Here is a 14,083-nt window from a genome sequence, read left to right as displayed (position 1 = left end):
GATTTGCCATAACGAAAAATGTATCAACCCTTAGAAATGTCCATGAATTATAACCCACATAACAATTCACATGTCCTGTTGCTGCCGGATTATTTCTCCTTCGTAGCAAACTGGCTCAAATTAATATCCTACATCTGTAGGTAGGCTTCACAACGTCCGTGCGCTGTTGTTTTTGGCACAGCGCGGCGCACAGAGAGACGCCCACAGACGCTCAAAGCTAACGCACAGAATGCGCAGATAGGGACCAATTTGTGTCAGTCTCGTTCTGTGAAGATTAGACAAGAGCAGCAGCAGTGCAGACGCGGTAGCAGTAGAAGAAGGAGTAGCATACTATAAAGAAGGGGAAAGACTAGATAACCACACAGCTCTCTCTCTCTGAAGGAGGTGGCATTACCTTCCTTTTTCCTCCTCTTCCTCGAAACCAGATATGAAGTGAAGGTTAAAATGTTCTGAGCTTCTGTCAAACCTCGGGAGTTCCGCTGGTCCATTCACAGGTAGACTAGTATCGACAAACCGATACAGACAACGCGAACACGTACATTTGTTGTTGTACTGAAAGCAAAGCCGGAGGATTCGAGAACGGAGTGATATCGGCCAGGATCTCTTTCCCATCTCCAACCGTCGAGATGAATACCAACGATGCTAAGGAGTATCTCACCAGGCGGGAGATACCTCAACTGTTTGAGGTGAGATCAACTGAATGGGCTTTGGCTTCGCGGGCTTCAGTTATAATACTTTTTTATCGATGGCAGTTAGGTATTACAGATTAATTAGATTATTCTCCTTTTGGTGTTTGAAAAAAGATTCGTTTAGTCGTTCACATTAGGCTAAGTGGTTTATAGTAAGTGGTTAAATGATATAGTATGTGGAGCCTAAATGATAGCTACAGTAGCCCTACCATATAAATACGTGCATACTGCATATGTCCACCTGTTTGTTTCAGTCCAGGATCAATCCGAGTGTCGCGTTTCAAAGGTTTCATATCACGTTTGAAACGGTCGAATCCAATCCAATATAACTAATGACAATAGAGGGTTTTATTTTCAGTTTATTTTCAGCCAGATAATGTTATTCATTTGAAAGACACCTGATTGGTGGCTGTAACTAAATAAATACATACATACATTATGTTGGGTAACCAATTCAAGTCATGGTGTGAAATTGATGTTTTACAACTCTCAGGCAGAGAGATAGAAAGAGACCAACACAAATAATCTTGAGCATTGGGTGAAGCCTTACATGTTCAATACATTCTGCATAGTTTGTCCTATTTCAGTGTGTTTCAATAAATAATATATAAATAACTAACCAGACACATTCTTTAACCTTTGAACAGATAGGTCAATGCTGTAAAATATATATATATATGCTTTTTATTTGTATTGTTTTTTTGTATTCTTTGAATGTTTAGTTAATTGTATATTCATATTTTTTTGTTGTTGTAATATAATTTACACAGTGGAGGTTCTACCAAGCATTTGAGTCATTTTCCCGATCAAAAATAGTATTATAAAAAAATATATATATATTTTGTAACCCATAAATCAATTAACCATCCTGTAAAACTTTGTCCCCAGCCCCAGTCCATTGTGTTGGGTTGGAAAATACAACTGTCAATCCATGGGTTCTGGCAGTGGAGCTGTGGAGGGTAGTTGTTGAAGGGAGCGGGCCAAAGGGCACCCTATGCCCTACCTAGTGCACTACTTTTGACCAGGGCTGGCACCCTATTCCCTACGTAGTGCACTACTTTTGACCAGGGCTGGCACCCTATTCCCTACGTAGTGCACTACTTTTGACCAGGGCCCATAGGCTAGTTGTGCGCTCATGTAGGGAATAGGGTGCCGTTTGGGACGGAGAGGAAGAGGGTGGATGCTTAGTTTGAAAGCATGTCATTAGTTTCAGGGGGAAAAGCATTGTTTAAGAACCTACAGGGTTAAAGAATGACAGACACACACAACCTAAACGTAAACACACACACATACTTAAGTGGTATTTCTCTCTACGAGGGTGAAAAGAAAGGTCTCACATAAAGTGATTCATTCGTTTGTGTTTCTACTAGAGAACAGAACAGTACAGTCAACATAGACAGAAGTCCTGGGTCTTTAGTATGGATGTCACTTTCCATCAACTGTAATAAGTTATCCCAGGCTGGAATCCTTGTGTGATTCCCTCGTGTTGTGCTGATCTATCACACCTGTGAAAACACAGTACAGAAATGTACAATGCTCTACGATTACGTTTCAAGTCTTAAAACAATGTAATAACATCAACGTGTATCTGTTAGGGTTTGAAGAGGTTTGGGTCAGTCTAAGGGGTCAGGGTTAAGGGTTAAGGGTCAGGGTTATGGGTCAGGGTTATGGGTCAGGGTTAAGGGTTAGGGTTAAGGGTCAGGGTTAAGGGTTAAGGGTCAGGATTAGGGTTTAAGGGGCAGGGTTAAGGGGCAGGGTTTAAGGGTCAGGGTTAAGGGTAGGGTCAGGGTTAAGGGGCAGGGTTAGGGTCAGGGTTTAGAGGGTTATGTATCGGTCTCTCTTCATTGTGTTGTTTTGTCCAGAGCCTGTTGACAGGGTTGATGTTCTCTAAGCCTCTAGAGGTCCGTGGTCAGGGTCTGGGGTTAGGGTTAGGGTTAAGACTGGTAGGGTTAGAGGTCAGGGTCTGGGTTAGGGTTAAGACTGGTTAGGGTTAGAGGTCAGAGTTTGGGGTTAGGGTTAAGACTGGTTAGGGTTATAGGTTCGGGTCTGGGTTAAGACTGGTTAGGGTTAAGACTGGTTAGGGTTAGAGGTTAGGGTCTGGGGTCAAGGTTAGAGTTAAGACTGGTTAGGGTTAGAGGTCAGGGTCTGGGGTTAGGGTTAAGACTGGTTAGGGTTAGAAGTCAGGTTCTGGGGTCAAAGGTTAGGGTTTAAGACTGGTTAGGGTTAGAGGTCAGGGTCTGGGGTCAAGGTTTGGGTTAGGGTTAGGACTGGTTAGGGTTAGAGGTCAGGGTTGGGTTAGGGTTTAAGACTGGTTAGGGTTAGAGGTTAGGGTCTGGGTTAAGACTGGTTAGGGTTAGAGGTCAGGGTCTGGGGTCAAGGTTAGCGTTAAGACTGGTTAGGGTTGGAGGTCAGGGTCTGGGGTCAAGGTTAGGGTTAAGACTGGTTAGGGTTAGAGGTCAGGGTCTGGGGTCAAGGTTAGGGTTAGGGTTAAGACTGGTTAGGGTTAGAGTCAGGGTCTGGGGTCAAGGTTAGCGTTAAGACTGGTTAGGGTTAGAGTCAGGGTCTGGGGTCAAGGTTAGCGTTAAGACTGGTTAGGGTTGGAGGTCAGGGTCTGGGGTCAAGTTAGGGTTAAGATGGTTAGGGTTAAGGTCAGGGTCAGGGTCTGGGTCAAGGTTAGGGTTAAGACTGGTTAGGGTAGAGGTCAGGGTCAGGGTCTGGGGTCAAGGTTAGGGTTAAGACTGGTTTAGGGTTAGAGGTCAGGGTCAGGGTCTGGGGTCAGGTTAGGGTTATGTATCTGTCTCTCTCATTGGGTTGTTGTTGTTGTTGTTGTTGATGTTGTATTTGTCTTCTCCAGAGCCTGTTGACAGGGTTGATGTACTATAACCAGAGGGACCTATAGACTACCTGGAGGTGTGTCTAAAGAAGGTGAGGGAGCTGGGGGGACCAGACAGGGTCGGTGGGACCCATTCGTCGGCCAGGAGAAGAAGTCCCTTCCCCCCTCAACGGAGGACAGCACGTAGGTCCTTCTTTCAGAAACGGTGAGTAGTGTGTGTGTGTGTGTGTGTGTGTGTGTGTGTGTGTGTGTGTGTGTGTGTGTGTGGTGTGTGTGTGTGTGTGTGTGTGTGTGTGTGTGTGTGTGTGTGTGTGTGTGTGTGTGTGTGTGTGTGGTGTGTGTGTGTGTGTCCTGTGTGTGTGTTCTGCCACACAAGGAGTAAGTTAGTGAGAGGGCTGAGGAGGCTCTTTTCAATTTGTCTCTCCTCGATTCCCTTGCTTCCTCTCTCCTTCCCAAACCGTATTGGAGGAGCAGATCCATTGAGAAAAGAGGCAATGGAGAGAGGACATGAGGAATGGAGGAAAGACTAATTGAGAGTCAGGGTTTCTCCTGGAAAACTTTGAGATCAGGAGCAATACTGTAAAGTTAAAAAGTCTGTCTGTCCACACTTTCTAACCTGGCATAATGTATTGTAGCAGCTGGATAGATAGTACATTATTATCAGAGAAGGAAGAAGATAACTTACTGTAATTGTCGAATGGAAATGTTGTGTTCGGCTTTATTCCCTCCGGTTAGAGAACACAGACTCACACAGAGGTTGGAGACAGAGCTCCTAGTTAGGGGTTAAGTCATTTGCGCAAAGGCACAGGGATAGTTTAGGAGTGCTGGTAAAAGGGCAGGGTTTCCCTGTAGATAACATTGTCTCTGTACGTCAAGGTCAGTATCCCTGCTGGTTTCCATTCTGAATGAACGTCATGCTGAAGATGTCTGTCTAAGGTTATTGTTGCAGCTGAATAGATAGCTGTACAACAGATACAGTTGAAGTCGGAAGTTTACATACACTTTAGCCAAATACATTTTAAACTCAGTTTTTCACAATTCTGACATTTAATCCTAGTACAAATTCCCTGTTTAGGTCAGTTAGGATCGCCACTTTATTTTAAGAATGTGAAATGTCAGAATAATAGTAGAGAGATGATTTATTTCAGCTTTTATATCTTTCTCACATTCCCAGTGGGTCAGACGTTTACATACGGTACACTCATTAGTATTTGGTAACATTGCCTTTAATATTGTTTAACTTGGGTCAAACGTTTCTGGTAGCCTTCCCACAAGCTCCCACAATAATTGGGTGAATTTTGGCCCATTCTCCTGACAGAGCTGGTGTAACTGAGTCAGGTTTTGTAGGCCTCCTTGCTCGCACCCGCTTTTTCAGTTCTGCACACAAATGTTCTATGGGATTGAGGTCAGGGCTACTCCAATACCTTGACTTTGTTGTCCTTAAGCCATTTTGCCACAACTTTGGAAGTATACTTTGGGGTCATTGTCCATTTGGGAAGACCATTTGCGACCAAACTTTAACTTCCTGACTGATGTCTTGAGATGTTGCTTAAAAAATCCACATAATTTTCCGTCCTATTAATGCCATCTATTATGTGAAGTGCACCAGGTCCCTCCTGCAGCAAGCACCTCCACAACATGAATGCTGCCACCCCCGTGCTTCACGGTTGGGATGGTGATCTTTAGGCTGCAAGCATCCCCTTTTCATCCAACATAACGATGGTCATTATGGCCAAACAGTTCTATTTTTGTTCGTCAGACCAGAGGAAATTTGTCCAAAAAGTACGATCTTTGTCCCCATGTGCAGTTGCAAACCGTAGTCTGGCTTTTTTATGTCGGTTTTAGAGCAGAAGGCTTCTTCCTTGCTGAGCGGCCTTTCAGGTTATGTCGATATAGCACTCGTTTTACTGTGGATATAGATATTTTTGTAACTGTTTCCTCAGCATCTTCACAAGGTCCTTTGCTGTTGTTCTTGGGATTGATTTGCACTTTTTGCACCAAAGTAGTTCATCTCTAGGAGACAGAACGCGTCTCCTTCCTGAGCGGTATGACGGCTGCGTGGTCCCATGGTGTTTATACTTGCGTACTATTGTTTGTACAGATGAACGTGGCGTTTGGAAATTGCTCTCAAGGATGGACCAGACTTGTGGAGGTCTACAAACATTTTTCTGAGTCTTGACTGATTCTTTTGATTTTCCCATGATGTCAAGCAAAGAGGTACTGAGTTTGAAGGTAGGCCTTGAAATACATCCACAGGTACACCTCCAATTGACTCAAATTATGTCAATTAGCCTATCAGAAGCTTCTAAAGCCATGACATCATTTTCTGGAATTTTCCAAGCTGTTTAAAGGCACAGTCAACTTAGTGTATGTACTTCTGACCCACTGGAATTGGGATACAGTGAAATAATCTGTCTGTAAACAATTGTTGGAAAATTACTTGTGTCATGCACAAAGTAGATGTCCTAACTGACTTGCCAAACTTAGTTTGTTAACGGAGAAATTTGTGGAGTAGTTGAAAAACGAGTTTTAATGACTCAACCTAAGTGTTGTACTGTTGAAGTCGGAAGTGTAATACACTTAGGTTGGAGTCATTAAAACTCGTAGTGCACTATATAGGTAATAGGGCTTCTGGTCTATAGTAGTGCACTATATAGGGAATAGGGTTCTGGTCTATATTAGTGCACTATATAGGTAATAGGGTGCCATTAGGACGCAGACAAGAGCCAGTCGTTGTGTAACGTGTATCGCATGCCCTCAGGTGCTGATAGATAGGGAAACAGATGCAAAGTGTCTGGAAGAGAAATTTGGTCGTTTGGTTTGATGTTGAGTCTGAGACTTGGACCTGACACTGTGTGGCTGCAGTGTGTAGAATATGGGATTTACCAGAATGTGATGTTTAGTCTGGCGCTTGCTTTGCCGGTGTCTGTTAAGCTGCAGTTAAAACAGTTTACCAAATTAGATCCTAAACCTTTTTCTGAAAATGTTTTTGATTGAGTTTCAATTTGAATGATTGCGAGGCTGGTTGCATAGTTTATGAACACGACCATTCGGAATGAAGGGGTCGATACAAGGGGCGATTCCTTGATTGATTGTTCAATTGATTGAATGTGACGCTGGTTTTGCACAATACATAAATACATTGATTTGCTTTTAGGATCTGTGTTTCATTTATTAAGATGATTATCTATTGTACAAACAGAGACAAGAGAGTGTCTGTGCTTTGCTTTCCCCCCTTACAAACATTGGCTGATGTTAGGAGGCCTGTTGGTCTGTCAGGGTTCACTACAGCCCATGACCACCCTGACCTCTAACCCTTACCATAGCACGACCTAGCACCCTGACCTCTAACCTTACCATGCAACTAGCACCTGCCCTAGCACCCTGACCTCTAACCCTTACCATGCACAACCCTAGCACCCTGACTTACCTTACCATGAGCACCGCCTCGCATCTGACCTCTAACCCTTACCATAGCACGACCCTAGCACCCCCTGACCTCTAACCCTTACCATGGCAACCGACCCTAGCCCTGACCNGCTTTAACTTGGGTCATACGTTTCGGGTAGCCTTCCGCGAGCTTCCCAAATAATGTTGGGTGAATTTTGGCCCCATTTCTCCTGACAGAGCTGGTGTAACTGAGTCACGGTTTGTAGCCCTCCTTGTTCAACACAGCTTTTTCAGTTCTGCCCACAAGATGTTCTAATGGAGTGAGGTCAGGGCTTTGTGATGGCCACTCCAAGACCTTGTGAATTTTCTGTCCTTAAGGCATTTTTTGTCCTTAAGCCAACTTTATAAGTTGGCTTGGGTGTCATTGTCCATTTGGAAGACCCATTTGTGACCAAAGCTTTATCATGACTGCATGTTGCTGTCAAAAATATCCACATCATTTTCATTTCTCATGACGCCATCTATTTTGTGAAGTGCACCAGTCCCTCTGCAAGCAAAAAGCACCCTACAATATGATGCTGCCACCCCCTGTGCTTCACGGTATGGGATGGATGTTCTTCGGCTTGCAAGCATCCCCCTTTTCCTTCCAAACCATAAACGATGGTTCATTAATGGCAAACAGTTCTATTTTTATTTCATCAGACCAGATGACATCTTCTTCAAAAAGCACGAATATTTTGTCCCCATGGTAGCAGTTGCAATTCGAGTCAGTTTGTTTAGCAGTGGCTTCTTCTGCTGAGCGGCTTCGTCAGGTTTATGTCGATTTATTAGGCACGTTTCGTTTCGTTTTGCCTGTGGATATAGATACTTTTGTACCTGTTTCCTCCAGCATCTTCATCAAGGTCCTATTTGCGGTTGGTTGCTGGGATTGGGTTTGCACATTTCGCACCAAAAGTACGTTTCCAAACACGTACGTTCGCATCCAAAGATGTTCTACACCGACTTGCCAAAACTTATAGTTTGTCAACCAAGAAATTTGTGGAGTGGCTGAAAAACGAGTTTTAATGACTCCAACCTTCTAAGTGTATGTAAAACTTCCGACTTCAACCTGTATAACGGCACAGCACTAAGGTGCAGGGTGAAGTACCGCGGTGGTTCGTTGGCTAAGTGATGGCTAGTTTAACAGTCTGATGGCCTTGAGATTAACAGCTTCTACAGTCTCTCGGTCCCGGCTTTTGATTCACCTATTACGACCTCCGCCTTCTTGGTGATAACGGGGGTGAAACAGGCCGTGGCTTCGGGCTGGTTGATGGTCTTGATGACCTTGTTTGCCTTCTGTGTAACATGCGAGGTGCTGTAGTGTGTCCCTGGAAGAGGCAGGTCATTGTGCCCACCGTGTATGCGTTGGGCCAGACCACACACCTCTGGAGCCCGCCTGTGGCTGGCAGTTGTTTGTCTTCCCAGAGAGTTTTCTTTATTCCTGTCTGCGGTGGTGTACTGAAACAAGATGGTCTGAATGGACATGAACAGTATATCCCGACGAGGAGCCATGTTCCTTGGAAACAGAGTATGTCACGTCCCTGACTGTGTCTCTGGAAGGAGATCCTCGCGCCCTGAGCTCGTCTACTTTATTGTCCGGGCTAAACCATTAGCGAGTAAATATACTCTGAAGCTGTGGGATGGTGTTGCCTGCCTCCTGACGTCGACTAGAAGGTCCACTCCGAACTCCCTCTTCTCTGCCTGCCGACGTCTTAGAGTAGCCTCTGGATAAAGTTCAAATTCGCCCCTGGGGGGTACGAACACGGATCTAAATTCAGGAAAGTTTGTATTCTGGTCATAAATGCTGGCTGAGGGTTATTGGTCGCTCTGAATATCCAAAAGTGCTTTGCCGGTGTATGTAATAACACAAACACGTTCTGGGCTAATACGTAAGAAATAAAATACAAAAAAAGTCAGAACAGAACTATGGAAGGCGCACAGTACTAAATAGAGCCATGGACAACATGGAACTCTATTCCTTACATCCCAAGTATCAATGCAAGCAGTAAAATTAGATTTAAAAAACTGATTTAAAAATCACCTTATGGAAATAGCGGACTGGAAGCACACAAAATACCGGGCACAGCACATGCCATACACACGATAGCATACACACCACGTACAATGGATTTTGTACTGTAGTAAGTGTGGTAGTGGTGGAGTAGGGGCTGAGGGCGATCACAGTCTGTGAGATGTATTGTAATCTTTTTTTAAATTGTAGAAACTGCCTTAATTTTGTCAGGACCGGCCAGGAAGAGTAGGCTGCTGCCTAAGGTGCGGATCAATAAGTAGTAATACATATTGTATGTTTAGGATGTTAGATTTAGGCAGTATGGTTAGCAGGGTAGATAAGGTTAGGGTTAGACTTGGTATTAATCAACTTTTGTTTCTGGACTTTGGTGGGCTGTGCCAGGCTAGTGACCCCCTCTGCAGAGACTGCCTCCAGAATCAAGATTCATTGACGAAGACGCTAACGCTGCATGTTTGTGCTGAAGGAACAGGAATGTTTCGTTCTGGATTCCGCAGGATTCTGCCCATGTTTGATTATCTAAAGGTGGAAGTTTAAAAGACGTTAAGTATACTAAAGGATAGCGGCAAGCGAAGTTGGATTCTTTTAAAGAAATCTGAGGAAACATTCCGACCTATTATTGTAAGGTACAAAGCGTAGTTTGTTTTAGTTAAAGGGAACTCCTCTCTTCTGCGGAGGAACCTACAGGAGGAGACAGTGGAGAACTTACACTACAGAAGACAGATGAATGTTTAGCAAACTTATTGGTTGTCGCAGGTGAGGTTTTTCTCTGTTTACAGTGCTTCAGAAAGTATTCATACCCCTTGAATATTCCACCACATTTTGGCCATCCTAACAGCAGCCTGGACTATGATATTTAGCACCTTAGACTCCAAGCCAAACTCTACAGAGTCCTTAGATTTTCAAGACGATTTAACTGCAACTGTAACTAGGCCAGCTCAGCGGACAATTCAATGTCATTTTGGTAAGCAACTCCAGTGTATAATTTGGCCTTGTTTGAAGTTATTGTCCCTGCTGGAAAGGTGAAGTTATGTCTCTCAGTGTCTGCTGGAAAGTAGACTGACCCAGGTTTTTCCTGCTAGGCTTTTGGCTTGCGTAGCTCTAATTCAATTTTATTTTTCAACAAAGGTCCCTAGAGTTCCTTGCAGAATGACAAGATTAACAACAACATTGCAGTCACCCCACCTATACTTGAAAAAATATGAAGTGGTCTCAGTGTGTTGCATTTTCCGCCCAACATTAACGCTTTGCATCACGAAGTTGATGTTTCGCCACATTTTTTTGGCAGTTTTACTTTAGTGCTTATTGCAATCATGATTCATGTTTTGGACATTTGTGCTTTTAATACTTCACACACTCCTTGTGAGAATGAGATTGGGACGAGGACCGTCAGCCGTTTCTGTTCTACTGCTTCAATGGGCTCCCTAAGAAAAATATGTTCAATGTTGTTTATCCCTATTCTTTTACCCAGTGTTTTTCACCTCATCCTCCGGGGTGTCAAGCAAGACCCGACTCAACGAGCCTTGTAAGTAGTTAATTTGGACTGTATCCTCCAGAAAGCCCTATGTAATTGATGGGCTTTAAACATAGGATTCTGATGACATGGGAAATAACTTCCCTATCTATCAATGTCCTATTACGGCTTTAGCCAAGCTACATGTAGTGGGTTCTCTGATCAGCCTCCCCTCGGCAGACATGAAACGTAACACGCGTTTCTGGGAGGAAAACCCCTCCCTAGGGTCAATGGATTCTTAGTTTCAGAACCACTCTTGTGCTCTCTCACAACTTAAAGGGCAGCTTTCTCTCTTCTCCTCTCATTTCGACTCATAATCTAGAACTATTGGACATAATTTTATACATCCCAAAATTTAGAATGTACAGTCCTTTGTGCCAATGGCACACATGTATCTCTGCCTGTCAAAGTTGGATGCTTCTTGATAATGTCCCGATTGCAATATCTTTGGGGAATAATCTCATTTTCCCAAGAGAACAAATCTCACCTGAAATTTAAAGGCAATGCTACCAAATACCAACTGAGTGTATGTAAACTTCTGACCCACTGGGAATGTGATGAAAGAAATAAAACTAAAATTAATCATTCTCTCAACTATTATTCTGACATTTCACATTCTTAAAATGAAGTGGTGATCCTAACTGACCTAAGACAGGGACTTTTTACTAGGAAATGTCAGGAAATGTTAAAAACTGAGTACATAGACATGGAATCACTGGCCACTTTAATACTGTTTACATATTGCTTTTCTCATCTCATATTCTATTCTACTGTATTTTTGTCAATGCCACTCCGACATTGCTCATCCTGATATTTATATTTCTTAATTTCATTATTTTTTACTTTTTAGATTTGTGTATTGTTGTGAATTGTTCTAAACTACTGCACTGTTTGAGCTAGGAACATAAGCATTTTGCTACACCCGCAATAACATCTGCTACATATGTGTATGTGACTAATAAAATGTTTTTTTATTTGTTCATTTACATGATATTTGTACGGGGGAGGCCATGGGAAGGTCCTGAATGCTTAGAATGTATCCCAAATGGCACCGTATTCCCTTTATAGAGCTTCTTGGTCCCTGGTCCAAAGTAGTGCACTATAGAGGACATAGGGTAACATTTGAGACAGACATTAATGATTTTAGTGCAGCAGCTTCACTGTCAACAGTTGTCCATTCATACTCTGAATGGACGACTGTAAAAATGTACAAATATATAACACTAGATTTCATGATTCTTTTGTTATTGGTAAATGCCAAATGTACTGTAGAACAGGCGTTTTCAAACTTTTCTTGCCCAGGCAAACTGGTGACCCAAATTATCCTTGCCATTATRATTCACCTGATGAAAGGTAATATATTGACCTCTTCACAGTACAAGAGGAAGTGCAAACTCTAACAGTCTATTAGCTAGATAGGTATCTTGGCGGTATAAAGGAATCGTTGCTGTTGTAAAGCAATTCTACACATTTCTCCATTGAGCTGAGAGAACATTTTGCAGTMTTGGAGCAAATTTTCAGCAATTCTCCAGTTTGGCATGGAGAGATCATTTTAGCAGTTTTAAAGCTAATTTCCTGCAATTCTGTGCATTTTGCCATGTGTGTTCCTCTGGTCAAACATTATAACAAAATCCATGGGCATGGGACCTGAGTGCCCGATTTTAGAAATGTTTTATTCTCCCTGACTGGCTAGCGTTTACTTGATTGCTAGATCTCAAAGTACATATAGTTCAACATCTTTTGTGCATGCCTTTTATCTGGTTTTGATCGTTTAAGTTGACACTGAACTGTTTTTCCATCCTGAAAACGACATTTTCCTCTGCTAATACAGGCCTAGTTCACTAGATTTTTATTTATGTCCTCAATGCTACTCGAGTGTCAAAGAGCCTAGCAACAAATGAAAAATAACGTTGTTTTTTTAAAAAACTTCTCATTATAACTTAAATGCCCAGTGTTAGTCGCACAATTAAAACATGTCCTGTGGATTGTATTCACAGTATAACTTGGCACACACAAGGAATTTACTATGTAGCGCATACTCTCCAAGAGCTCCACACACATGGTAGTAAAACAAAATGCGAGAGATCAAGTGTTTTTTCCGGGAGAATCTAGTTCTACTCCTGTTGGTGCGTGTCTCCAGCAGGCTTGGGTAACAAACTCACAATCTACCACAGGACCTTCTAATCAGTCCAGTTCCGGCACCGCTGGTTATTGCATGGTGACGGTCCATTCTCGAGAAGAACGTCTCTGCCTGGTTGCACTATGGCAGGGCGGTAACATCCAGAGCTCTCTGTGAGTTTAGCAACTAAGTATCCCTAATTCACAAACTACTAAGCTATCAAGAAACCTTACGTGTGGTTTGTGCCCTCACAGGTACAACGCTGGTATCGTCTCCTTACAGGTTTGTCCCCTCCTCACTCAAGACCAACTGCACGCATAGTCGCAGTACTCCAAGGAAAAATTATGCTTCATAAATAGGTTTTTTGCTAATGTAACGGCAGCTTCCTCCTCTTCGTCTGCACGGCGCGGGCAGACGGGCAGCTTCAGGCGGCGCTGGGCCAACGGCGGCACTGGGCAGACGGGCAAGTGCAAGGTGGCTAGCTTTCGCAGACAGCCTGCCTCTGTAACCTGCTGAGGCGCGAACAGTAGGGCCCTGGTGCGTGGTGCGCCTCCGGAACAGCAACCAAGCCTATAGTGGCGCTTTGAGAATCCAGTATGCCCTGTTCCTGCTCCCCGCACTCGCCTAGTGGTGCGTGTCTCCATTCCGGTACCACCAGTTCCGGCACACGCACCAGGCCTACTGTGCGCCTCAGCAGGTCAGAGTCGGCGTCTGCAAGCGCCACCTGCACTGCCCGTCTGCCCAGTGCCGCCCGTCTGCCCAGCGCCGCCTGAGTGCCCGTTCTGCCCAGCGCCGTCAGACAAGAGGAGGAAGGTTGCCGTTACATTAGCAAAAAACTATTTATGAAGCAATAATTTTCTAGGACTGTCTGGGAGTGGTCTGAGTGAGGAGGGGACAACTGAAAACGAACTGTTATTGGCAGAGAGGTTTGGAACTTATTTGTTATTGGTCTATTACCCAATTTACCGCCTGCCATGCACCAGGCAAGCCGAAACTCCCACCCATGCAAACCAGCTGATTAGAAGGTCCTGTGTAGATTGTATTTTCAACCAGTAACTATCAGGAAAAAACACTGATCCCATTTTTTTCTAACTTTTAGAGTGTTATTTTCATGTGCAATATACTGTAATACAATCCACAGGAATTTTTAATTTCACTACACTGGGCATTTAAGTATTAAGAGAAGTTTTAAAAAAACGTTATTTTTCATTTGTTGCTACTTAAATAGCATTGATTGACATAATATAGCATAACATGACACAGTATAAATAGCACAGCATAGCATATACAAAAATCTTACTCTACAGTTTCTGTTTAATACCCACTATGATGAATGATTGTAATGTGTTCACTTATTTGCATGTATTTTACTCTATACTAATATTGTAATTTCATTTTCAGATAGCTTATCATTTGTACCACTATGACTTTGAGGTAGATTGATTTAAATTTGGATTATTGGTACAACAAC

General features: G+C 43.3%; 1 protein-coding gene across 1 annotated transcript; it reads left to right on the top strand.

Moving 5' to 3' along the window:
• The first annotated feature begins 274 nt into the window (after positions 1-274).
• LOC112072962 (adenylate kinase isoenzyme 5-like) lies at positions 275-3,709 on the top strand. The gene is given in 4 exon segments (XM_024140333.1): positions 275-686; positions 2,552-2,597; positions 3,577-3,642; positions 3,645-3,709. Coding segments are annotated over 4 exon segments (237 nt in total). The 5' UTR covers positions 275-626.
• Positions 3,710-14,083: the final 10,374 nt, after the last annotated feature.

The sequence above is a fragment of the Salvelinus sp. IW2-2015 genome, unplaced genomic scaffold, assembly GCF_002910315.2.
Source record: "Salvelinus sp. IW2-2015 unplaced genomic scaffold, ASM291031v2 Un_scaffold2107, whole genome shotgun sequence".
NCBI classification, from domain to species: domain Eukaryota; kingdom Metazoa; phylum Chordata; class Actinopteri; order Salmoniformes; family Salmonidae; genus Salvelinus; species Salvelinus sp. IW2-2015.
Note: the sequence above shows the minus strand (reverse complement) of the source record. Positions and strands in the feature narration are given on the sequence as shown.